The sequence below is a fragment of the Lepidothrix coronata genome, unplaced genomic scaffold (genome assembly GCF_001604755.1).
Source record: "Lepidothrix coronata isolate B3197 unplaced genomic scaffold, Lepidothrix_coronata-1.0 Scaffold20, whole genome shotgun sequence".
NCBI lineage: Eukaryota > Metazoa > Chordata > Aves > Passeriformes > Pipridae > Lepidothrix > Lepidothrix coronata.
The window spans coordinates 6,054,618-6,080,808 of record NW_016690200.1 but is presented as its reverse complement, the minus strand read 5'-3'; the positions used below and the strand labels follow the sequence as shown (position 1 = coordinate 6,080,808).

The following is a 26,191-nucleotide window of genomic DNA, read 5'->3' as shown; positions in this document are numbered from 1 at the left end:
CAGAGAGGTGTTTGGAGGGAAGATGCCTCTTTAGGGTTCATCAGTGGGCCTATCTGGGGAGTTGTTGTAGGTGTTGCACAGGTTTGCCCACAACTGACACTGCTGCAGGAGAAAGCTGCTTCCAGGGAATGATGGAAAACAACACTCAGCATGCCAGGTGTGCTGCAGGGCTAACTTGCCTGCCAGTTCACCTTCCATCTCCAGGAATTATAGCTTTTTATCTGCTCCCCCTGGATCTCCCCACAGTGCCTGCAGGGCTCCATCTGCCCCCCACCCCGATAAAACTGAGCACTGCTGCTTTCCCCCTGTGGTGGTATCCCCTCGAAGGGACAGAATTGCACGGAGGTTGCTCCCAAGAGGGATTAGGGAGTTGAAGCAGCCTGACAAAGCCCCCTCCTGACCTCACCTCTCACCAAGCAGGGCTCTGCCTTGCAGGAGGTGGCAGGGCACAGTGCCCATGAGCTGCTCACCCAGCGCCAGCACTGGGCAGATCAGAACACCTGACTGAGGCACTGCGCTGCCCCCACCCCCCAGCTGTGCTGGGGCATCCTTTTAAGAGGAGAAATTGCCGTTCTTTTGAACTCAGGAGTCAGAAATGGTTCTCTGCCCTTCTCGACTTCTGCTTTTTGCTTTTGCGTGGCAAGCGTCTGTGCTGGTGACCCCCACATGCTCCCAGTTCAGCACGCTTCCTGTGCATGACTAAAGCTCTTTCCAGCTCAGAAAGCACAGGAGAGAAAAATTCCATCCCCTTCCCATCCGTGGCCAATATTTTCCCTTGGGAGCTGCGCTGGCCACTGAAGATCAACAAGAGTTCACGTACTCGGAGTCAGAACCCTCCTGAGGCGATGCTGCAGGGTCGGTGTGTTTGGCAGGTATTGTCAGGCAAAGTCTGACTGTGCTCTTCACCCGTGCACAAGTGGGGCTGCTGAGCACACCCAGCTGCCACAGACCTGTGTCACAGGGCTGAGTGAGCAACTGCTTGTAGGGCATCAGTCATGGCTTTGTGTTTTGCATGTGAGCATATTCTTCCTTTTGCAGCGGGAAACCCTCGGGAAATTCTCCTGGGTGCTGAGTTGCAGTGTGGTGTCCTGTCAGTCAGCCAGTGACTCGTGTCCTTTACAGTGCTGTAATACCTGCAGGTGTACAATATATACAAAAATGTATTATTAAATATCATAGAATCACAGAGTCATAGAGTGGTTTGGGTTGGGAGGGACCTCAAAGATCATCTCGTTCCAGTCCCCTGCCATGGGCAGGGACACCTTCCACTAGACCAGGTGGCTCAGAGCTCCATCCAACCTGACCTTGGACACTTCCAGGGATGGGGCAGCCACAGCTTCTCTGGACAACCTGTGCCAGGGCCTCACCGTGCTCAAAGTAATTAATTTCTTCCTAAAATCCAATCTAAATCTACCCTTCTTCAGCTTAAGGCCATCCTCCCTGTCCTATCACTGTCTCCCTTGCAGAAAGTCCCTCTCCAGCCTTCCTGTACGTCCCCTGTAGGTACTGGAAGGGGCTATAAGGTCTGCTATAAGATGATTTACAACCATCCATTTCCCCCTGCTCTGACTGAGAAGCCACCTAACACAGAAGCAGTAGTTTCCTTTTCACACTCTCCAGCCCCTGCAGAGCTTTGGGGTTCCCTCCCTTCTGCTCCCCTGTGAGCCTTTGGTTTTCAAATCATATTCCAAACCTTCCTTCTGTCATGGATGTCCTCGCCCCTACCCCAGGGGGCTTTAATCACCATGGAGGGAGGACACCCAGTACTGGAGGTGTCCAACAAGTGCTACCATCCAGAAATTACCAATTCTTGCAGCCTCTCTGAGTTTGGATGCCAAATATTAGCAGGAATGCATGAGTGTGGTTAAACTCAACTGCCGTACAGTGCCTCCTACAATGTGACGTTGCCCATTACCAAGGTGGGATCACAGATAACTCAGGGAACACGGGAGTCCATGCCATGCTGCCTGGACACCCAAGCTGTGAGCTTGCCTTCATTCTAATCCATTCCTGTGACCATTCAATTGCCATTGTTCAATATTTTCAAGGGTAGGGAAGGAGATAATTGTGGCTCACATGTATCTCCTGAGCTATCCCATCCTGTGGGAAAGCTCCCTCTCCCAGTGGCTAGGTCCTTGGAATTCTGCTTTTGTTCATGGCATCCACTCTTGTTTCCTCCTCCAAAACCTCCTTCCTCAAGGTCTTCCCTGTGGTTTTTGTACCATGCTGCTGTTTTGCTTCCTCAAAACATTGATCAAGTGCAACCACTTCCTGATCTCATTCCCCATTATTGTCCCAAAACCACAGCTGTTCTTCCCCATTCTCAATCTTCCTGAGCTTTTGTCCTTTCCATTTCTCATTGCCCCTTTTCAATTTATTGACTGTAATTTGAAACAAGCATCCAGGAAGGGGTTAGATTTTGGGGGTCTGGTGCCTCTCCAGGAAAGGTGGAGCCCAAATCTGCTTACGCTGGCCCACCACAAAGAGGGGCAGCCACGGTCTGCCTGTGGTCTTCATGAGGATGGAGGCTCTCTTCCTGTGCTCCTCTCTAGTGCTACTCTGGGCTCATCCCTGGGGGATGCTGAGCTAGGCTCAGGTGCAGATGACACAGGTGTCCAGATCCCAGGGCCTGAAGTCCCCCAGGTACCTCCTGCCTCGTGACAATCACGAAACAAACGAGTTTGGCTCTTGGATTGTGGCTCCCTTTTCAGGGTGACTGTAAGTGTTGCCAGTTCAACACAGAGCTGCTGAATTAGGTGGTTTGACTTCTGACAGCTGCCTAAAAACAGCCAACCCACTTTCATTGGAACCCGTTTATTTTCCTCTTGCCCTCTGCAACAATAAGAACCCACTGGAGGCCTGTGGGATATAAGGATAGTTTATCCAGAAACTGTCTCCAGCTGAGGCCTCTGCTCCCTCCACTTATGGATGTATCTTTTTTGGGTGTCCTGGTCAAATTTTGATAACTCCTGAATCGGTGATTTAAAAGGAGGACTTTAACATGAGGCACCTACCCGCAAACGGAGTGTCCTACTCACCCACCATGGATTACAGTCTTTGGTGTTCAAAGGAAAGAGAAACGAAAGTGACACCAGGGATTGGTGTCTCTGGCAGATCCAGACAGTCAAAAGATTGGGTAAAATGAAAGAAGAAAGCTCTGACTCAGAACTACTCCTCATTGCTGAGCATTCCTCAGGGCACTCAGGGACAGCAAAAAATGTTTTCATCACTTTTGGGAAGGATGCAACTGAGCTGAAGGACTTCAGGGAAGACTTGTCTTCACTTCCCTCAACTAAAGACCAAATCTTCAAGGATATGATGGCAACTGCAAAGACATTTAGCTGAAAAAATCTAGCAGGGATGAATTGTGCTCTTTCTAACATTTTGGAAGGATGTTGGTCAGAAGCACATCAGATTTAGTTTAATCAGGCAGTTGTTGGAGTCTTTCACACCTTCAGGGCACATTTTCACTAGTCACTGTTTTTCAGGGTAACTGAGCAAGATTCAGCTTTATGACTTAGTGCTGGGAGGAAAACAGCTCCGAAAAACTGAGTAGTTTGATTGCAGGCACACAATAAATCAACAGCAAACTCAAGCACAATCGTAAGGTTGGAGATAGAGAAATTGTTGCCCCAGAGAAGCTGTGGGTGCCCCATCCCTGGAAGTGTTCAAGGACAGGTTGGATGGGGCTTGGAGCAACCTGGTCTAGTGGAAGGTGTCCCTGCTATTTTGCAGGGTGGTTGGAACAAGATTGTCTTTAATGTCCCTTCCAACCCAAACCATCCTGTGGTTCTGTGATTCTATGACATGTTTCTGACCTCAAAGGTCATCCCATGAATTTCCCAAGCAAACCCCAGAAGCAATTATGCTTGGGGTTTCCTTGAAGGATGTCCTATAATGGAGAAATCCCCCTACCTTCCTAGAGAGCCTATTCCAGTACTCAGAAAGTTAGGGAAACTATCCTAGTATCTGACTTAAGCAGTATTAGGTTGGTCTGTCACTCCAGCTGGCCCCTTACTGGTGCTACTTTACAGGTGCTTGCAGAAGGGTGGTCTCAGTACTTGTTCCAGAATGAAATTAAGTTCGTCCTTCCAGTCTATAGGTTCCAGGATCCATTCCAGTTTCCCTCCTAACCTCTTATTTGTAAAGTTAAGCGTGACTTCCCCCCTTTCTTCATGTGAAAGCATTTTCTTACCCTGCTCAAGTTCCACAGAGCAACTTCTAGTGCCCATTTTAAAGTCTCTCAGAGGAGTCCCTCTGTGACCAAGGCAAGGTGAAGGCATCTCCTGCTTCTGGGAACTTTTAGCTTTGTAGATGCCCCGATCAATAACCTCCCCTCTGCACTGGGCAGCACATCAGAGTTCCTTCTGGTCATATGTCAGAACACCTAAAAAGGGATTTTCCATTGCCCTAGATCAGGTCTGTGTTGTGTTTTGGCCTGTCTGATTTAGTAGCACCATGCTCAACACAAGGAGGCTCCTCTCTTTGAAGCTGACCTGGTTTCTACTTTCTCTATGCCACCTCCTGATGCTGAGGTCAATGAAGACCTTGAGATTTACCTGGCCTATGCTGATGCTTCTTTCCTTCGCTTTAGAGAACTCTGAACTCGAGATCTAGTTATGGTTTATTTTAATTTATACTGTTTATTTTTAATTTTAAATTGAGGAGCAAGTCAAGCAAGCAGGCACGCGTGTGTTCAGCTACAAGGATTTGCAGATCTGAACTTCAAAACTCTGTCAAAACACTTTTAAAGAACAGAAATAAAGGTTAGTAATAAAATTATTCAATAAGGGAAAGAGCAGATTTTGTGACCTAAAACAAAGGGTGAGTTTGTGTGTTATTTCCCATGTTGCTTGACTCATCTAAAAAATCTTTTCAGTTATGTGGAGTTGTCCTGAATTGCAGATTGTAGTACGGGAAATGGCCTCAAGTTGTGCCTGGGGAGGTTTAGATTGGATGTTAGGGAAAATTTATTCACTGAAAGAGTTGTCAAGTGTTGGAACAGGCTGTCCAGGGCAGTGGTGGAGTCACCATCCCTGGAGGGATTTAAAAGCTGTGTGGATGTGGCATTTAGGGACATAGTTTAGTGGTGGCCTTGGCAGTGCTGGGTTAATGGATGGACTCAATGATCTTGGAGGGCTTTTCCAACCTAAATAATTTTATGGCTAGGCTGACCAGCTCCTCCTAATGTGCTGATGCACTGAACATTAAATCAGCCTTTCAACAATTCCAGTAGCAAACACATTTAGGATTTACAGTAGGAATACAACAATAATCCAGCAGGTAATGCAGGTAAGGATGTGCTGCCCAGGCACATGCTGGAGTCTACAATAAATAAGTTTTTGTGAGTACATGGGACAGGGCAGCTGTCAGGAGTGATGCACTCTGGATTGAACCTTTCTGGAGGCTGGTGATGGACTGAATGTCCTTTGAGGTGTATCTGCTGTGCCGTTTGGGACATTCACAAGCTCCCAAGTGTTTGATGTTGGTCATATCGAGGTAGGGAGGCCGAGGATGAGGCAGATGATTTATGAGTCTGCAATGGTCCTTTGCCAAGTCCCTGTCAAAGCTGAGGTCAGAGCTCAGGAAGTCCTGGCTTCCAGCCTGGACCTGGAAGGGTGTTTTTGGTAACAGCAGAGACAAGTCAAAGGAAGACCAGGTCTGACACTTCTCACACAGAATTTCCCCTGTGTTCACAAGTTAAGTGCACTCCATCCTGCTTTGCAGGCGAAACCTGGTTGCAATTCAGCTCTTGCTGACAGGAGTGGCTCGGGTCAAAGACTCCAAGGTGAGGATCCCAGACGGCTGCCTCGCTGGGCTCGTGTCAGTCCCCAGCCGAAACCGAGGAGCTGCGGCCTCAGCAGCTGCTGCGGACGTGGAAGTGTCGCAGCACTTCCTACGCGCGACCGCCGAGCACGGTCGAGCACAGGCTGAGCACAACCCCCTTCCTGTGTCAGGGTTGTTGACACAGCTTTGCTTCTCCTTGGAAAAAAAAAAAAAAAAAAAAAGGCCCCAAAAATACCCCTGGTCCAGGGAAAGCCCCTTCCCCAGCCAGACACCTCGGTGCCGTGCAAAGCACTGCGTGACAGTGCTCTTTTCCTTCCACGGGTGATGTCCTCGCAGTGCTGTGGATACGATGGAGTGAGACACGTGCACTAAAAGTAGTTGGGGTTTTTTTTTGGAAATAAAACCTGATTGCCTCGTTGCTGATGTAGGTTGCTGAGAGCCTGATGGCTTTTGGGATGGGAAGATGGGACTTTGATGACGGGGTTTGTTCAGAGAACTTAGTCAGGAAACAAAAAGTCAGGTTTTTAATGCCTTGTGTGTTTTGCCTTTGAACACCACCAGGAAGAAGGCAGACAAAGAAGTTCTCCACACTGGCTTATTATCTTTTCTTCCATCTTTTCAATAAAGTTATCTAACCTTATTGCAAGCGATTGCAATATTGAAATGGAAAAAATATTAATTGCGATGTTTGTAACACACTGAAATTTGTCTTCTACGGGAAAGTCAGTCCGTGGATGGCAGAGAAATCAATAAAACTATGAGTTTTCACCTGCCATTAGTAAATGTTATTTACTTATCTTCAGGAACGGGTTGTTTCTGCAGGTCAATTTGTTTCAATGATGAGAATAAATGACATGCAGCCTTTTAAAGGCTGCCTGGATGAGTTGCCTGAATGGATGCTAAATGAAAATAATTTGGAGCATGAAGGAGTAGTTTGAGAGTAAACAATATCTCTAAGTCTCTTCCTCTGTTTTCTGAATGGTTGAGTGATTTCCAAGAGTAAAAATAAAAGTTCAATACGTAGTATGACATGCAGAGAAAGAATCTCAGATAAGCAGAAGACTTCATGCTTTAAGCACTGAGAGATAACACCCAAATAGCTGGAGGGCAGCTGTGATCTTTAGGAGAGAGGAGATCTGTAATGGAATAATCTGGCTGAGCAGTTACAATAAAGAGGGGTGTTCCCTGTTTTAATCCTGCAGGAGAATGAGGTTGATATTAAAAAATTGCATGGATTTTAATGGCAAGTTTGTACCACTAACCCCAACGTGCCTTCCAAATAATGCATCCATGAGGAATGGATGGAGGGCTGGAGCACCTCTGCCATGGAGTCAGGCTGGGAGAGCTGGGGTTGTTCAGCATGGAGAAGAGAGGGCTCCAGGGAGACCTTAAAGCCTGTTCTAGTGCCTAGTGGGGCTTGAAAAGAGATGGAGAGGGACTTTGGATAAGGTCCTGGAAGGACAGGACAAGGAGGAATGGCTTCCCATGGACAGAAGGCAGGATTAGATGGGATATTGCAAGAAATTCTGACCTGTGGAGGGGGCGAGGCCCTGGTGTGCCCTGGTTGCTCAGAGTTGGCTGGGGCTGCCCCATCCCTGGAAGTGTTCAAGGCCAGGTTAGACAGGGCTTGGAGCCACCTGGTCTAGTGGAAGGTGTCCCTGCCCATGGCAGGGCATTGGAATGAGATGAGCTTTAATGTCCCTTCCAACCCAAACCTGTCTGTGATTCTGTGATTATAATATCCAGGAGCAAGTGTGAGAGTGGTGTACAAAGAAAGGGTCACGTTCTCAGCATAGTGTTTCCTGTAGTACAAGCTCCAGGATACCCCACTGGGGATGATGATAACAGCTCTGCATTTAAAAGAAACTGTTGTAACCACCAAAAAAACCCCCAAAAAACGGAAAAGCATCAACCAATGCATTTTGTGCTGATTTCTGTGATTTTGGTCTGCGGTTGACTGAAAAATGAGAAGCAGGACATAGAAATCAAGTGCTAAACCTGGTGTTTTCGACCTTCTGGTTGCTTCAGCCTTGCCTGTATTGACCTGTATTTTGGAGAAGGTCTCCCCTGAGCCTCGTTTTCTCCAGGCTAAACACCTCCAGCTCCCTCAGCTGCTCCTCATCAGACTTGTGCATTCAACCCTTCACAGAGACTTTTAGCTTTTGCTGATACAAGAGTAGGTGGTACATTCCAGGTCACTGGTCCTGTGGGGTCAACATCCACACACTGAGCATGAGAGACACAGGTTTGACTCCCCGTGAAGTTACACAGGCAAAAGCAGGCAAACCCAAAAAGATCATCATGGAAAGACTGAGGCTGGAAGGGAGCTCTGCAGAGCCCAAACTTTTCCTTGCAGCAGATCTAGCATCAATACAAGATCAGAATGCTCAAGACTGACTCCAGCCCGAGCTTTGTGGTGTCTCCTAGTGTTCACACTGGACAGTTTGATCAAGTCCATGTCTTTGCAATCAACCCTGAGGTTGATGAGAGAGACAGCTGGGGTGAGGTCTGAGCTGGCCCCTCAAAGATTTCTGCATTTCTCTGATGGGTTCCTGTTTCATTTTGTTTGAGGAAAATCTTGGTTCATCACTGAAGAATACGCCCACTGTTACAGCTGATTTTCTCACCCTGCTCAAGTTACATCTGCCAACCCCTCTACCCTTTTTGTTCCCATTCCCCTCTCTTCTACTTGGAAAGTCAGATGCTGCCTATATACAACACTTTCAAAACCACATCAGTACAGAAACCCACAAAACAAAGGAAATGCTGAGTTTAGCTTACCACAGCTGATGACTCACTGTTGACATACTGCTGGAAATACCCATTTCAAATTTTCCCATTTGCTTCTTATGGACAGAGGTACATTTTTACAAGAAAGTTGTTCTCTGCATCAAATTCTGCATCCGTAGCATCAAGACTCAGGTTTTCTCAAACATCCTGTTGGCAATGGCAGTGTTCCATGAAATGGTATCTCCAGCAGGAAACCAGGCCTCAAAGAAAACACCACTGGTCTTCCTGGGTTGTCCTCAGCCCTCTGAGGTCATCTCTTTGGGATGAAAGTGGAGTGTTGCACATGAAGGTTCCATCCCAAGGAGAAGAGTCAGCCCAGAGGACACATAAACTTTTGACTTGCTCAGTTGCATCCATGAGCTGGCCCCTGGTCTAGCAGGAGGTCTGACTCTGAGCGAGTCACCTGCACAAAGAGCTTTTGACTGCACTGCTCAGGAACCAGAATTTGCATCTAGCCCATGGCTAGTTTAGCCTGAGCTCATCTTCATGCCAGGTGATCTTTGGTGCCAGCAGCTCTTTGGGGATTGAGTAACACTTGGAGCACAGCTCTAACCCCAGCCAACCCTGCCAAGCAGTAGGAGAAATAATCTCTGATCCTCACTTCCTATTGTCTTCTCCAACCACATCAAACACCTGGATGTGAGATCCTTAAGACAGATTGCATGAACTGCACACTTCCCTTCTGTTCTTGCTACATTGATTATTTATCTGTTGTTCTCTCAAGAAAATATCCTCCCACACAGGGAAGGTGCTGTGACTGCAGCAGGTTAGGAAATTCCCTTGAAATTCCTGCTGGATTGACAGGTCAAGGTCATGACAATGGATGGGGAGAGGATGTTTGCATCAGAGGCCTGCCCATAAGGAAGGGAATTTGGCAAAGGATGGCTTTTGTATTTTGATGGTGTGCTTTGTCTAAGTAATGGAATACAGACATCTTGGGTGTAGGGATGTCAACACAGAGTGGGACTCACCTCGTGTAATCTGAGAGGTGTCAAGCAGAGTTTGTCCCTCTGGGAATCCTTATGGTCATCAGAGAGAAATGAGCACTTCTGTAGTGTAATTGCCTTCATCTGCCTGGTGGCAGCTGTGCTCTGGATGTGTGTATTCCTCTTGTCTTGACTGCACAGGAAGTGCTGAGAACCAGCTCTTAACAGGGCAAATCCTGCTTAGCCAAAACCAGAGCTGCTGGGACTTCAAGTCCCTTAGATGGGAGCAGGTAGGAGGGACTTCCTACAACTGTTTTCTGTGTTAGTCTGTCTCCAAGAGCCAGTTTGTTTTGAATGCAGTTTAATTAGGGCATGTTCCTGATCAGGCCAGGCTTTGAGTCCTGGCTACTTTCTTCACCCACACATTGTGATGCAGCAGTGGGCCTCAGTGTCTAGGAGTCATCTGCCTATTCCACTGGTGCTCAGCTTTATTCCAGATGAATTTAAAGTAGTAGGTTTTGTTGTGTTTAGATTTAGCCGCAGTCTTTAACATATAAGTCCTTGAAATGCACTTGGAAAACATTACCATGTCTTGGGCACTCAAAATCCAAAGGCTTTTATCACCTTTCAAAAAGATTTTATCACAAGTATGTTCAGGAAACAAGGAGAGTGAGCATTGCACAAGACTTAGGAATTGAAGATCTGTTTACTCAGAGGATCTCTTTACTCAAAAGTCTGGATTTTTTAGGTGTGGTAAGAAAGTTCTAAAATCACAAAATGATAAAACACGTAGTTACAAAGACAGTGAAGGGCCTTGAAGGGAAGTTGTATGAGGAGGGGATGAAGTCAATTGGCTTGTTTAGGCTGGGGAAAAGGAGACTGAAGGGAGACTCATTGTGGTCTGCAGCTTCCTCATGAGGGGCAGAGAAGGGGCAGGAACTGATCTCTTTTCTCAGTGATAGGACCCGAGGGAATGGCCTGAAACTGGGAAGTTTAGGTTGGATATTAGGAAATGGTTCTTCACCCAGGTGGTGGTTAAGCACTGGAACAGGCTGCCCAGGGAAGTGGTCACAACACCAAACCTGTCTGAGTTCAAAAAGCATTTGGACAACACTCTCAGGTACGTGGTGGGATTGTTGTGGTGTCCTGAGCAGGGTCAGGAGTTGGACTGTGATGGTCCTGATGGGTTCCTTCCAGCTCAGGATATTCCATGATTCTCAGATTACACTTACCAGGAATAAGGGCTCTCCTGGCAGCTTCAGCATCTATGAGGATTTCTCTTAAATCACAGTTTGAGTCTCTTAACAGAAGGTGATGGCTGTGTATCAGCAGGATCTGCCACCTCCTACCATGCAGCATTGTCACCTCTCTCCTGGCTGGAGGCAGTGAGCACTGAATGAGTAGAGTTGACACATTCAGAGGTGAAGGGTAGATCAGTGTTGCCCATGGCAGACAGCTGACCCAGGGCACAGCCCCTGATCACAAGGGCTACTCTTCCTCGTGAGCAAAGAGACTCCTCCTCTGGAGTCTGGTCTGACATATTTCCGCTTGCAACCAACAACCTCATTTCCATATGGAGTCAGCCAGCAGTCAAACTGGAAATCACGTTGACGTAACTGCTAATTACCCTCAGCATAACTAATGTGCAGTAGCCAAGCCTGTATTTATTGCAGAGGGCCAGCTCTGTGCTCCGGAGTGGCTGAAGTGTGGTTCTCCCGGTGGGGTGGCTTTGTGTGGCTTGCAGGGGAACCAGGCTGGTGCAGAGACCATTGAATATGATCAGTCTCTCCTTGTGGAGAGAGACGAGCTGATGGGGCCTCATCTACTTGGTGTCTTTTCCCCAGAGGAGTCTGAACCTGGTTTCTGGAAGTGTGTCCTCTTCTTGGCTCTCTGAGGTATGTGGTGTGTTTTTTTGTGGCTTTGGGATGTAGAAAGACTTAAATGTACAAGTCTCAGGACCAGAGGGTTTGGCCATTTACTGTGTTGTTATAGTTTTTCAGGCACTATCTGAGTTCAGGGCAGGGGATGGAGAAAATGGGATCACAGAAATGCTGGTTGGCAACATCAGCTGGAGGACTCTAATTCAACTTCCTGATTGAAGCAGTAGCATTGTCAGCTGTAGGCTGGTTTAGCTGTGTTTGCATCCATCTAAGCCTTGAGTCACCTCTGCAATTCATCATTTGTCATTTCCCAACGACCAGTGGCAGTGCTGTACTACCTGCCTAGAGGCATTTTTATCCTGCTGTGCAACCTGCACCTTCCAAGCCACAGTCTGTGGCTATTGCCCTTTGTTATAGTGCCTGGCTGTACCACAAAGAGGTTGACTTTGTTGTTTTTGCCCTTTTGAGTAGCTGTAGGCAGCTTTCAGGGTGCCTTTCAGCCACCCCTTTGCCAGACTCAACAAGCCTGAATCCCTGTTATCTGAAGGTATGTGCTCCCTGCCTCAGACCACCTTGGTAGCACATCTCAGAGCAGCTTCAAACCAGGAAAATCTCAACATGATTTTGGAGTCTAGATACATGGTGAAATCCTGGCCCTAACATACAAACATCTTTCAGGAAGATAAATCAAAGGGTGATTAATAAATAGGTTTATTAATAAGTAAAGGTATTTAATCCTCTTTAAAAATATATCTGTATGAAACCACAACATGGATTAGTTTCTGTAGAGATCAACATGTTAATGAAAGCAAAGTGCAGTTGTGAGTGTGGCTGCATCTTATGATAAAGCATCTTATGGGAAGAAGTATGCTGTTCTCACTGCATTGTGGAAAGAAAAAGAAATTTCACAAATCCAGGCTCCAGAGTTGTTTCAATATCCTGGGCCTTCCATTTTACCTGGGGAACAACTGCAGGGTGTGAGACACCTCCAGTCAAACCTCCTAGCCTTTGAATTCCCTTGCTGCCAACAAGACCAGCAGTCAACTGGAGCAGTGCATCATCTTGCTGCTGCTGCTTTTCTCCAGGTAAAGTTTACCCCTTGGTGCAGATGAGTGACCTGCTGCCTTTAAAGGTGATCAGAGACCGGAGGAGGGGGGAATGGGATGTGCTCCAAGCTTGCAGGGATCTGATTTCCATACCACAACGAACTGAACTTATTCCTGGATATGTGGGAAAGAGCTGCTCTGAAACCCGGAGATATGACCCCAGTCATGGTGTGGCTTGGCCTGCAATGCTTTTCTAGATATATCCCAAAAACAGAGTCAGCAGGAGAGGGGGTGGATTTTTTGCACAAGGCTTTTAAGTGTCTAAAAGTCAGACATCTGTAATCAAACTATCAGCTTTGACTGTCTTAATATACGAACTCATCTCTGGAGTCACCTTTTTCTCTCCATTGACTATAAAGGGAGGTTTGGAAATCTCGTTTTTTAAATGCCTGAGTTAGGATGAATGAATCCCATAAACAGATATTTTGCGAATCTCTTATTATTTCTTCCTTTGTAACATTTTTCTATAAGATTATTTTAGGGTTTTCATGTGTCACAGGTACATACACAGTGCTCCTTTTGCCCTTCTGCATCACTGCTTTTGCCATTCACATTTTACCCCTGCTCCCAGGCTAACATCCTCCCTTGCTGCCATCTCTTCACCCATCAACACCCAACCCACAGAAGTACTGGGGTGTGTTTGTGACGAGGGGTTTTGGTTACTGCCTAATCCTCCCCAGAAGACTCTGTGTTGCCACGTGAGAATCAGAAAGTGAAAATTTTTGGTCTCCAAAACTGAAAGGAACTGAAGGAGTGAAACAAACCACAGGGAACCTGGCAGCTCTCAACTGGTGAGTGTTTGTAGTAGGGTGATGCTTCATTGGTGACAAGGAGGAGACCCCTCTGTCACCTAAAGTGTTACCTGCTCTGCATGCACAGGGAATGTGACACTCAGTCTGGTGGAGGTAATATAACCAAATTCCATGCCAACTTTTTCAGCTGAAGTGGACAATATTAAAAAAACTGTCAACCCTTGTGAGGGATTAATGGATTGAACCCGTTTATCTCCAAAATTCAAGGATTGCCATAAGCCAGCATTTGGAATGTTGCGTAGAATGTCTCAAGGAAATAGTTTAGAATGGGCAATGTACATCCAGTGTCCCTGGGGGGATTTGATAGCACAGTCAATCTCTTATATCCTTACCTTTTCTCACATTTTTCCCCATAAAAGTGGTACTTCTTACATGTCCCTGGACAAGGGTTGTGTCGTTCACATGAGAGATGGGCCATGTTCCTTAAGGGAGAGCTGCACAGCAGAGGTACTTTAGGATCACTTCTGGGACACTGGGGAGGGACAGAAGAAGCAGCTGTTGCCTCTTCTGGGAACCTCAAATCTTTGGTCTGGTCTGGGTCAGTTTTTTAACCATCACTTGAGGCTCACAGTTATTCGAACACTTGGCAAAGGTGAAATGTGGCTGCCCCATCCCTGGAAGTGTTCAAGGCCAGGTTCAATGGCACTTTGAGCAGTTTGATCTAGTGGAAGGTGTCCTTGCTCATGGCAGAGGGTTGGAACGAGATGATCCTTAAGATCCCTTCCAACCCAAACCATTCTGTGATTCTGCCTATAAAGATTCCATGAACATACTCGGTACAGCAGGAAGGTGAGACATGCATGTCTCAGCATCCTGGTTGTTGCAAAGTGTGCTGACCTTGAGGTGTCTCTGTCTCTGTCCTTGGTCGCATCAGCAGAGTACCTCCCAAAAACCACAGGTGGCACACAGGTCAATGAGGGTGGAATGTCCAGTATCCAGACACCTGCAGATCCTGCTGTGGCCATGGGATCTTTGCTGCCCTCGAAGGACACCAGTCTGCAACAGCATATATCTCCTTGATCTACGTGTCCAAGCAACATTTCTCTTTCCTAGATTTTGTTTTCTTATGCCCATTTGGCTTCTGCTGCTGTGACTTCCTCTGTCCTGAAGACCTGCAGTGCTCAATCTCCTTAGCGCCTCTTTGGCTATTCACTTTGTTTTTCCATGGGGACTGAAGACTCAGGATAAGACTTTGGTGGTCCCTCGTTTTCTCAGTAGAATCACAGAATAATTGGGTTGGCAAAGACCACCAAGATCATTGAGTCCGCCCTGTGACTGATCACCTTGTCAACTAGGGCAGAGCACTGAATGCCAAGCATTAAAGTGGAAACACCACTCTCCTTCTCTGGTTCAAAATTCCCTTTTTCCAGTACTGCAGTCATAAGAGTTTTTTCCATTTCCCTGCAGTTGCTCAGCTACCTCCCAACTTGCCCTGCTTTGAGCACGAGGTTGGACTGCTGCCTGTAGCATCTCACAGAAAGAAAACTGAGGTGGAAATCAGAACATCCTTGTGGGGAAGCCAGATCTGGACTTTGGAACAATTTCTCTAGGAAAGTGCTGCAAGTCCTGCTTCTTTTCAAACATGACATGGAAAGCTTACCAGAAGTACTTTGTCTAGGAACCTCTGAGCTCCCAGCTGGGAGAAGACTGGAGGATCCAATAGGATTTTTTACAGGTTGAAGAAATGGAGGTTTGTCTTACAAAACAAGACCCCATGGGAGCTGGATCAATGAACAACAGAGCTCCTTCAACATCACTCACAGCCCTTTTCCATGCGGGAAATGCACAGCTCTGGACAACACGTGGGCACTGCCCATGCTGACATGAAAGACAGAGCAGTGCCAGTTATTAAGGGCTGGAGTATAAATTTTATAAAAAATTAGTGAAATGGAAAACCATGAGCTTGTCAATCCTAGGGGTATGAGGACAAGTCCATGGCTTCTTCTGCTTATTTCTGGTTATAACAACCAACATGTTGTTACAGTATTCCTGGACTTCTGGAAGTGCAGGAAAATTAGTCCAATTCAGTTGTGAATGAATGAGCAGTGGAAACATTCCCCTTCTCTGCCAGCTGTATCCCACCAGCACAAAAATGACTGCAGGCCATGGTCCGCTCTGTCCAAGTTGAGTGTCCCTCTGCATTTGCCTTCCAGGGGAGCAAGAGCCCTTCACCTGAAATCCTCCCACGATGCTGTGGCTGCTGCTGCTGCAAGTCTGGGCGAGCTGCCTCTGGCTGGGACACAGCGAGGTGGTGACGTCCTTTGAAATTTCGTGTCCTTAGTTTTTCTGTGGCAATACTCCCCAAATGAAGCCCTGGAGCCTCAGAACCCAGCCTGGATCTGCCAGCACTACAGCAACAGTTATTACTATGCCACCCTGTATGACATAAACAGGCGTGTTCCCGCGTACTCTGCTTACATCTACCAGCCTGGAACTGGCAAGAGACCTCAAACATGGTGTGTTGAGCCCCAGGTGAGTGTCCTCTCTTACAGCATGTCACCCTCCAGTCATTAAAACATGAAATGCAGCATTTAACCAAACACTTTTATTTCCTCCCACCCCTCCTACACGGACTTGCAAAAGGACTCACTGGATGGGATTCGTCTCATGTAACTTCAAACACCATCTCCACAACACATCTCCCTGTGTATGGGGTTAGAGAAGGCAAACACTGGTGTTCCAGAAGTATGGTACACCTGTAGCAGTCACAAGTGGAACCAGAGAATGGGGGTGGGAGGATCTGGGGAGAGCACTGGGCAGATGTTGGGCTTGGAGAAGACAGCAGGAAAGAGAACCAGATGTGGCAGGGGTAAGGTCTCACCAAAATCACCTTTCAAACCTAGGAGTGGAAAATGCTCCTTGTCTCATGCATCCACCCATACCGCCACCACAGGCTGCAGGCTGGATCACAAAGGTGACAAGTCAAAATGAGAACAGCAGGATTCCGAACTTCCTTTTTTTAAAAGCTCTAGTTCATCCAGGAGGGGCAATTTCTCTCAAATTCATTCATTTTCATACACTGATACAACAAAAAATAGTATGCTTGACACTCAGAGACTTCTGCTCCAGGGAAACCTGCTCCATTAGTCCCATCCCCAATACTAACACTTTTTCCTCTTCTTTACCTGTCAAGCTGATGGGTTCAAATTATACCAAAACTGTGGGAAAAGGGTCGACCCTCTTACATGGTTACAATGTCAGCTTAGAGAAACTCAGCGAGAGCCAGGCTGTCCTCCAAGACTACAGGAACCTGATGGATTTGAGCTGGGGCCATTTGAACTCCAGTGGCCATCACCTCGAGTACAACAGCAGGATGGCTACCTTCACCCTCACCAACACAGTGCCACAGGATGAGAAACCCAACAGCAGTGCCTGGAAAAATTACAGCAGCAAATGATGATCAGGAAGACCCAGGGCTCTACCACCACCTACATCATCGTGGGTGCTGCGCCTGGAAACATTGGCAAGGATTATGCCTGGGAATATTGCCAAGGCAGAGTTAATAAACCCAGCTACACCTGGTCGAGTGCCTGCCTCGATAAGAATCCCAAGGACATGGAACCTTGGGTGGTCATTGCCGAGAGTGACAAGAGCCAGGTCCTGGAACTCAAGATGGGCCAGCTGAAAGCCATGTTGACACGGCTCTGTGGGAGGGGACAGGTGTCTCTGTTCCACAGCATCTGTCCCTGGGAATAAGGCTCAGGGAGTTTTGCTGAATGTCATAGAATCAGAGAATCACAGAATGGTTTGGTTTCGAATGGACTTTAAAGATCATTGAGTTACAACGCCCCTGCCACGGGCATCCTCTAGACCAGGTTGCTCAAAGTCACATCCAACCTGGCCGTGAACACTTCCAGGAATGAGGCAGCCACAACCACTCTGGGCAACCAGCCCTAACCTCACTACAACCTCCTTTCGGGTAGCTGTGAAGTGCAATGAAGTCCTCCCAAGCCTCCTCTTCTCTAGACTAAAATCTAATCCTAATATCTAATCTAAACCTGCCATCTGTCATTTTAAAGGAGTTCTCCCTTGCCCTGTCACTCCAAGCCCACGTCAAAAGTTCCTCTCCAGCTCTCTTGTAGCACTTACAGGTAGTGGAAGGGGCTCTAAGGTGTCCCAGAGCATTCCCAGCCTTAGGCTGGCAACATGACTAAGTGTTATTACAAAACATTTGCAATTAGGCAAGGAAAAATACGTAGCCTGACAATACTAATTATATTCTGAGAGGCTGTAGAACAGCAGACTGTGAACATCTGAGTGTACTCAGAGGCAGGCTGGTCAGTCTAATGCCACCAGAGATGTTCTGCTGGGCACAGAGACACATGTAGGTGCTGCTGCAGCAGCAGCTGCAGCCCGTGGGGAATGAGGAAATGGACAGGGAAGTCACCAGACCCAGTTAACTGCTCCTGACACGTGATGCTGCAAGTCAGTCAAGCTGGGAAATATCCTGAGGAACTTGCAAATAGCAACTGTCTCCCCATTTCTGGGCAGGCATGAACAAATCTCCCCTGAGTAACAATAGGAAACTTCTCTTTTCTGTGGAATTCCCTGTTTATCAAAAGGGGCAGATTTACAACCGGGCATATATTGCAGTGGGACTCCTGAGGGATCAGCCGACTGTTTCTCCAGGGGGAAGAGGCAAGGAGCGGCTCAGTTGCCTGTTCTGAGGCTCTGCTTCAAGGTAAGGTCTTGCTCCTTTCTCAACATTGATTCCAATATTTCAAGTATTTCCTTGGCTTTGGAATAAAGAGATCAGACAAAGCATAGGCTGGAGTTGCTGAGCTCTAACATCTGCCTTCCATGGAGAAATGAGAGGTTATGCATGCACTGAATTGTGCAGCTCTTTAACATTTTCTGTTAAGGAGGGCAGGGACAGAGGGATGGATTTGGGAGAGAAATTCAAGCCAAGTCACCTGGAAAATTCACACCATAATGTTGACTAAGAATCAGGAGGGGTGAGGTGTGGTGCCGAGCTTATGGAGTACCAAAATTCCACCCATAACCTTGCAAAAAAACCTCTGGACAAACACAGGTGCTGGTTGCACTCCTGAACAAACTTGCTCTAAACTCCATGTGGGAAATCTCACAACCTTCCTTCCAAGGGGATCGTATATAAACAGCCAGTCTCAGACTGCAGCAGAGACATTTCAAAGTCCTCTGCCACTCTGGGGCTGTGAGCAGAGTCCTGAGCTGCTCTTTCGCACAGTAAGTTGGTTTCTATCTATCTGATATTAAGTGAGATATATTTTAAGCTCGTGGAGGGGGTGTCACAACAGGACTTTTCAGGAACTTCTCTCTTGATTAGGGGCAGAGATGGTCCTGCTCTGCAGAGCACTGTAAAAAGCCACTGCTTGTGATTTCTGTTCTGTTTCTGACCAGCTCCTTGGTCATCACGTTCCTGATTCAGGGCTTGTAGGGAGATAAAGAACCACATGTCTTGAGTGAGAGCAAGGGTATAGGTAGCTCAGTATCCCATTGTCAGCTGAGAGCCAGTATAGCACCTTAATGGAAGAGCTGCACATCTGTGTGAACCTGGATGGGGGCAGAGACTTGTAGGAAGTGCAGCATTGCTGTTATTTCCCTGACAAATGCCCCATGAACTAACTGCAGGTGGCTGAGCAGAGTCCGTGCCCAGCTGCAGGGCTCTGTTGTGGAAAGACCCTCAGAGCAGAAGAAAGCCAGAATGGCATGAAGCTGAGTCAGGGGAGGTCTAGGTGAGGTATCAGAAAAAGGTTTTTCACCCAGAGTGTGGTTGGGCACTGAACAGGCTCCCCAGGGCAGTGATCACAGCACCAAGCCTGACAGAGCTTAAGTGCTTTGACAATGCTCTCAGGCACAAGATGGGATTGTTGGGGTGTCCTGCACAGGGCCACGAGTTGGGCTCGATGATCCTGATGGGTCCCTTCCAACTCAGTATATTCTTTGATTTTATGATTCTATGATAACACTTTTTATTAATAAAATTGTGTGGCAGGTTAAGGTTCAAGGGTGATCAGTGATAGTATCTGACGGGAAAACTATATTCAAAGCAATACATTAATTCAAAGCAACACACCAACAAGCTCTAATCTCCAAAAAAAGCTGGCTGGAGATAATCATTTAGCCCTCACAGAGTATAGTCCTTACCCAATAGGTGTCCCTATGGGGGAGAAGACAGGTTCAGCCCATCATCTGATCCCAGAAGTTATGATGGAGTCTTCCCTCACTTCTCCCCATTTTTAACTCACTTTTACACTATTTCTTTACATTTAGGTGGAGCCTGTGTGATTTTACTCATACATATTACTCAGTGGAAAATGGCTGTACCTTGGGAGTGGATATCTCAGTGTAGTACTAGAGATAACCTTGGGATGGGGACATGTGTAAGTCCAAGGAGAGTGATTGCACCACAGTTGCTGATTCAGCATCAGGACATCTTCCTTTACCTCCCTCGGATTTCAGTTGCTGTGCAGCTTATCAGCTAGAAAGTACCACTGAGGTTCCTCCTCTGCAAGGGTTTCGACAGAGCCTGGCCCTGGTGTTTCTGCTCTGCTCCACCCACTGTTTAGTCCCCTTAGATTGTGTTGTGTGCAGGAGGCCAGGTATGCTGACTGTGTTCCATCCAGGGAGTATCAGCTGTATTTTCCCCTGTAATTTCCGTACTGTTATCCTTTTACCCCCAGTCATCTTCCTACACACCCTTCTTGCCCTGCTGATTTTTCCATATCCCAGAGGACAGAAGTTATCCCCTCCTTGGTCTCTCGTAGTCCCCTCCTCTGCCAGCTGTGTCCCACCAGCACAAAAATGACTGCAGGCCATGACTCTCCAAGCTGAGTGTCCCTCTGCATTTGCCTTCCAGGGGAGCAAGAACCCTTCACCTGAAATCCTCCCATGATGCTGTGGCTGCTGCTGCTGCAGGTCTGGGCGAGCTGCCTCTGGCTGGGACACAGCGAGGTGGTGACGTCCTTTGAAAGTTCATGTCCTCAGTTTTTCTTCCGGGAGACTCCCCCAAATGAAGCCCTGGAGCCAGAGAACCCAGCCTGGATCTGCCAGCGCTACAACAACCAGTATTTCTTTGCCACCTTGTACGACAGAAAGGAGCGTATTCCCGTGTACTCTGCTTACATCTACGAGCCTGGACCCGGCAAACGACCTCAAGGGTGGCTGGTTGAGCCCCAGGTGAGTGTCCTCTCTAACTGCGTGGCACCCTCCAGACATTAAAACATGAACATTAGTATTTAAATAAACACTTCTATTTCCTCCCACCCCCATACACACACATGCATGTAAATGGAGCCACTGGGTGGGATTCATCTCATCTTACTTCAAACACCTGCACCACATGATTCCTCTGATGTGTTTGAGACAGCAGCAGGAGGATGAGATGAGTCCTATCCCAAAGGTGCCCAGTTTTCTGCATTGACCTGAGAGCAACATCAGTTCAATTTGCTTTCCTTTTCTTTCCAAGTTCAATGACCTGCCTTTTTTTTTCCTTGTTTTGTTGGGGGCCCAGTTGTTGGGGAAAGGGCTTCCACCGGAGCTAAATTTGAGGGACTAAGAGTCCTGCTGGGCTGTGATCTCCAGTTTGCTCTGAGCTGTTTTGCATCCCTGAGAGAGCTTAATTTCTCACAGTTAAGAGTCAAAGAGTCTTTGTAAATGACATGAGAGAACTGGAGAGAAACTCAGAATTGGGTGAGATGGTCCAGGGAAAAAGCCTTGGCACAGCCATTGAGTGGTGAGAGGATTTGTTGAACACCTGGGGAATGTATTGAGTGATATTTCAGGCAGTGAAAAGTGAGGAGCATCAGTGTCAGTCCAGTCAGAACGAGGTGATCTCCATCCATGGGCAGTTGCCCCTAAGCACCATTGCCTCAGGCTTGGTTCAGAAGAATCCATCAGAAATACAGACCTCCACAAACAACAGAGTCCTCCCAAACTTCCTTCAGACAAACTTCAGACCTTCAGTAAAATAGGCCAAGGAAATTATGGAAGAGAAAGAGAGAAAATTCAGGGTATGGCTGAGGACGCAGTAGCAAACGGGTTTCAGGTCAAAATGAGCGACAGAAGAAAGCCATATGCCCTGTTCCAGAGAAAGGCTCAATATGTTTCCCTAAAGATGAAAAGAAATGTGCTGTAGTTATGAAATAAAAAAACATTTTCACTTGTAGCTTATAGGAACTTGAGCAACTAGTGTGGTATTGCACCACTGCAGCCTGCACATTTAGTAGAGATAAAAGCGTGCAGTCATAGACTCATAGAATGGTTTGGGTTTGAAGAGACCTTAAAGATCATCTCCTTCCAACTTCTCTGCTTGGGCAGGGTCACCTTCCACTAGACCTGGTCACTCCAAGCCTCATCCAACCTGGCCTTGAACACTTCCAAGGATGGGGCAGCCACAGCTTCTCTGGTCAAAAGTTTCCAGTGCCTCACCACCCTCACAGGGAAAGATTTCATCCTAGTATGTAATCTAACCCTTTCCTCTTTCAGTTTGAAGCCATTTGCCCTTGTCCTCTCACCCAATGCCCTGGTAAAATAGCCAAATTACTTCTTCCCAAGTAAGGGGTAGAAAAGGAGAGGAGGAGATGGGACTGAGTCCTTTTCTCCTCCTGGAAGTTCTAGGAGCACCACAGCCTTTCTGCTCATCCTCTTCCCATCCTGTCTACCTTCAAGACACCCAGCCTTCAAAGAGGGTATGTGAGTCCTTGTTTTCCCTAAGCTTGGAAAGCACTTATGTGCTGACACATTGCATTAAAAAAGCGTGCAAACCTTTCATAGAGACTGAGACAACTCTTGTGAAAATGCAGAAAAGATCAAGGCAGGTGACATTGTGATTAGATACAGGGGATTAAGGTTGGATAGTGAGAAGACACTCGGGCAGATGTGGGATGAGGAGACAGGTGAAAAGGGAACGAGATGTGACAGGGAACATGGCTCACTAAAGTCACCTTTCAAACCTAGAAGTGGAAAATGCTCATTGTCTCATGCATCCAGCCACACTCCCAGCACAGGCTGCAGGCTGGATCACAAAGGTCACAAGTCAAAAGGAGAGCAGTCAGACTCTGAGTATCTTTTGCCTTAAAGCTTTTTTCTTTTGCCCAGGAAGGGCAGCTATAGATTTCTCTGGATTTATATATTTTTATATTTACATACACTGGCATGACAAAAAATGTGTTCTTGACACCTAAAGACCTCTGATCCAGGGAAACGTGCTCCATTACTCCCATCCCCAGTAGTAACACCTTTTCCTCTTTTTTACCTGCCTAGCTGATGGGCCCAACCTATCCCAAAACTATGGAAAAAGAGTGGACGCTCATAAATCATTACAATGTCAGCTTAGAGAAACTCAGCGAAAGCCAGGCTATTCTCCAAGACTACAAGAACCTGACGGGTTTGAACCGTGGCCATTTGAACCCCAATGGCCATCACTTCAACTACAGCAGCAGGATGGCTACCTTCACCCTCACCAACATAGTGCCCCAGGATGAGAAACTCAACGGCGGCGCCTGGAACAACTACGAGCAGCGAACGATGATCAGGAACACCCAGGGCTGTGACACCACCTACGTCATCGTGGGTGCTGTGCCTGGGAACAACTATATTGCCAAGGGAAGGGTTAATAAGCCCAGCTACATCTGGTCGAGTGCCTGCTGCGTGGTGGACAACAACCACAGGAAGGCTTGGGCGGTCATTGCCGAGAACGACCAGAACCAGGTCCAGCTCCTCACGCTGGGGGAGCTGGAGGACACGTTGACTCAGCTCTATGGGAGGGGACAGGTTTCTCTGTTTGACAGTGAATGTCCCCGGGAATAAGCCTCATATCCTGGCTTTAAAAGGCTCAGGAGCTTTCGCCACATGTCAGAGAATCACAGAATGATTTGGGTTGGAAGGGACCTTAAAGATCATCTATCTAGTTTCAGGCCCCCTGCCATGGGGACCTTCCACTAGACCAGGTTGCTCAAATCCCTGTCCAACCTGGCCTTGAGCACTTCCAGGGGTGGGTCAGACAACTTCTCTGGGCGAACTGTGCTAGTGCATCACCACCCTCACAGTCAATTTTTTCTTTCTAATATCTGATCTAACCCTGACCTCTATCAGTTTAAAGCCATTCCAAGGGCGTATCACTCCATGCCCTTGTCTAATATCCCCCTACAGCTCTCTTTGAAAACACTCTAGGTACTGGAATGGGATCTAAGTTCTCCTCAGAGTCTTCTTTTCTCCAGGTGAACACCCCCAACTCTCTCACCCTGTCTCCAGAGCAGAGGTGCTCCAACCTTTGGAGCATCTTTGTGGCCTCTGGACTCCAACAGGTTTGCCTCCTTCATGTGTTGTGGCCCCAGAGCTGGATGCAGCACTGCAGGTGGGCTCTCACCAGAGTAGAGTAGAGGGGGACAAATGTCTTGTGCATGGGCTGTAGCTGGTGATCAAGACAACTCAAGACCCCCAAAACCCTCTGACCCATTTCCAGGAAGATCTGACAGAATGGACTGTGCATGAAAACCAATTTGCAGAGGAAGCAAGAAACCTGTTTTCAGTGCAGGGAAACTTATCTATATAAAGGTACCCACTGCCATGTGCCTGTGTAGTAGGTCAGGGAGTAACATACAAATTTCTATGCCAAATGTGTAATTAACTAATAAAATGTTGTGAGTTTTTGAGAACACTCTGACTTTTGTAGTTCCTTTCGACCACAAGCATTTATGAATCTTGAGTGTTCCCTATCCCTTAAGGGTTGTGTTGTGGGAAGAATGGGAGTTTCAGACAAAGTCTATTAGAGAACCCTCCCATTGAGTTATGAGGTGCAGAAAGGACCCCTTGCTTTCTAAACTTCTCAGAGAGAAGTCTGGGTGCATCTGGGTTTTGTCAATGGTTTAGGTCTAAAGGATTATAGAGGTGTAATTGAACCCTTACACAACTCTGTCCCACAAGATTGAGGATGATAAACCAGATAGGTTTACATAAATAGAAATGATTCATCATGATAAAAATTAAACAAAAGGATCTTAATCAGAAGTATTTACTATGCAGTACAGAAGTTATAACTACTAGTATGACAGAGTACACTAGGGAGCACTGTTGAAGCAATTATACTAAAGCAGTTACATTAAGGCCAGTAAAAGCTAGTAAAAGCTAGTAAATTATTAAGTAGAGACTGATGTTACCATACCAATGACCCTGGGCAAATCTCTTCTGCTCAGCCTCAAGGAGTGACCTTGAGGGGCATCCCCACTCAAGGGAGGAATCTCCACACACACTCTCCAAGAAGGGCTGTGTTAGAAGACCCTGCCATTAAGAAGTGGGACTGGGCTTTTACAGCATAAAATGATGGACTGTTAGTCAGATGTCTCCAGACCAGCTGTGTCAGCTCAGCAGGCTTAGATAATTTTTTAGTAGTATCACTTGCTTGTTCCTTTATTGAGTACTTTACCATCTTCATCTTCTTCTCAGTCTCAGGATGTTTAACTTCAGGATTGATGAATCCAGCTGGTTTCTGCATTACTCAACAGCAAGAGCAGCGTGTCTCCTTCTTCTCCATTCAGCACTGAGGCTGTTGTTCAAGTTGTTTTATCCCGTTTCAGGCAGAGCATCCTGCTACAGGTGGAACATCACATTTTTGGCACCATGGGCAGGATGCCATGGTTGAAGGGGTGGATGCAGGATTCCATCACTCTACCTATGAATTCTGGGCAGGGAGGGCTGGGAAGTGATCCACTGGCTGTTAAAAGCCAGGAGGGATCCAAGCAGCTGGAAGTCAAGACTGTCTGAAAAATGCCATGCTTGACTGCTCCCTGATTTTGTAAAAATTGAGAGAATATAATGCCTGTCTGGCTTCCCCAGGCATGGAATGGGCTGATGGAAATTGGTATAGCCCTGAGGCTGTGGTTAAATGGATAAATGTGATGTTAAGTGAACAAAAAGTATGAAAGGAGAAAGGTAAAGCAGATTTATGTGCAATTTTGGGAGCAGCTTTAACAGTTGCCCAAAAGGAGAGGTATGCCACCAAACAGGCAGAGGGAGAAACGATTGGATTTCTGCAGGATTTAGTGGAAGGATTGCAGGATCAAATAAAAGAGGAGACCAGTCAGAAAAAAATTTCTGTGATATACTGCTTGGATAACTTCATCCTCTGCTCTGCTTCTGAAACCTTTCTGCAGATTTAAGGCTAAATGATTTTGTGAAATGTGTTCAATGTGTTCAGAGTGTTCAATATAATCAATGTATTCAATGTGTCAATCAAAAGATCAGTGCATGCCAGATCATGTAGTTCCTGAGTAGTTCATAATGAAAATTATTTGCTCCAGTGCTGGACTGCAGGGTCATCTTATATAGAAACCACAAGTTGCTTCTTGGTGAAATCTCAATTTCCTAGTGATGTCACAGTCCCCAGAGCATCCTTGCAGGAGGAGGGGTGTCCAAATCCACTCTGAAGATGCCATAACAACTACAATAGTGTCCCCCGCATCAGACTGCAGTTACTTCTGTTAATGTACATGAACCAAGTGGATCAGGCTGCAAACAGCTCCTACAAGCTGTGTCACTTTCAGAGGTACCAGCTTGAGCCTGAACTTCTGTGGTAGTTTGGTCTAGGCCTTCCTTGGTGACCAGTTTGTAGCCAAGGAAGTGCCCAGATTTACCCAGTATTCCCTGCGATTTTTACGTAAACGGGGCAGAAACACCAGATAAGGTGGTAAGGTTTGGAGATTTGGCAGGGAGCCAGCTTCAAACCGTATCAACTTCTCAGCTCAGCAGCTGTTGTTCACCATCCTACAGTGTCTCATCTCTCACCCTGGACCAACCTCTTTGGGGGCTGCACTGAAACAGTGGGTGGGGTTGAGGTGCAAAGTCAGGCAGCAACATGCAGGGGTCTCCAGGTGTGCTGGGTGTCCCAGCTCTGATCCCAGCCACCAGAGATC

At 47.0% G+C, this 26,191-nt stretch overlaps 1 protein-coding gene and 1 pseudogene across 3 annotated transcripts in view; both read left to right on the top strand.

Annotated features, from left to right (window-relative positions):
- LOC108493839 overlaps window positions 1–16,997 on the top strand; it is a 32,992-nt pseudogene extending 15,995 nt beyond the window's left edge.
- A 734-nt stretch (window positions 16,998–17,731) lies between these two features.
- LOC108493865 (endonuclease domain-containing 1 protein-like) overlaps window positions 17,732–26,191 on the top strand; it is a 12,283-nt gene continuing 3,823 nt past the window's right edge. Inside the window, exons 1-3 of one of the 3 annotated variants that reach the window (XM_017807775.1) lie at window positions 17,732–17,982; window positions 18,404–18,506; window positions 20,140–20,459. In XM_017807775.1, coding sequence (XP_017663264.1) covers window positions 20,172–20,459 — 288 coding nt within the window. In that variant the 5' untranslated portion in view covers window positions 17,732–17,982; window positions 18,404–18,506; window positions 20,140–20,171. Of the gene's footprint in view, window positions 17,983–18,403; window positions 18,507–20,139; window positions 20,460–22,544; window positions 23,923–26,191 lie in introns of those variants that run through there. The other 2 variants (XM_017807776.1, XM_017807774.1) reach the window with 2 other exon arrangements.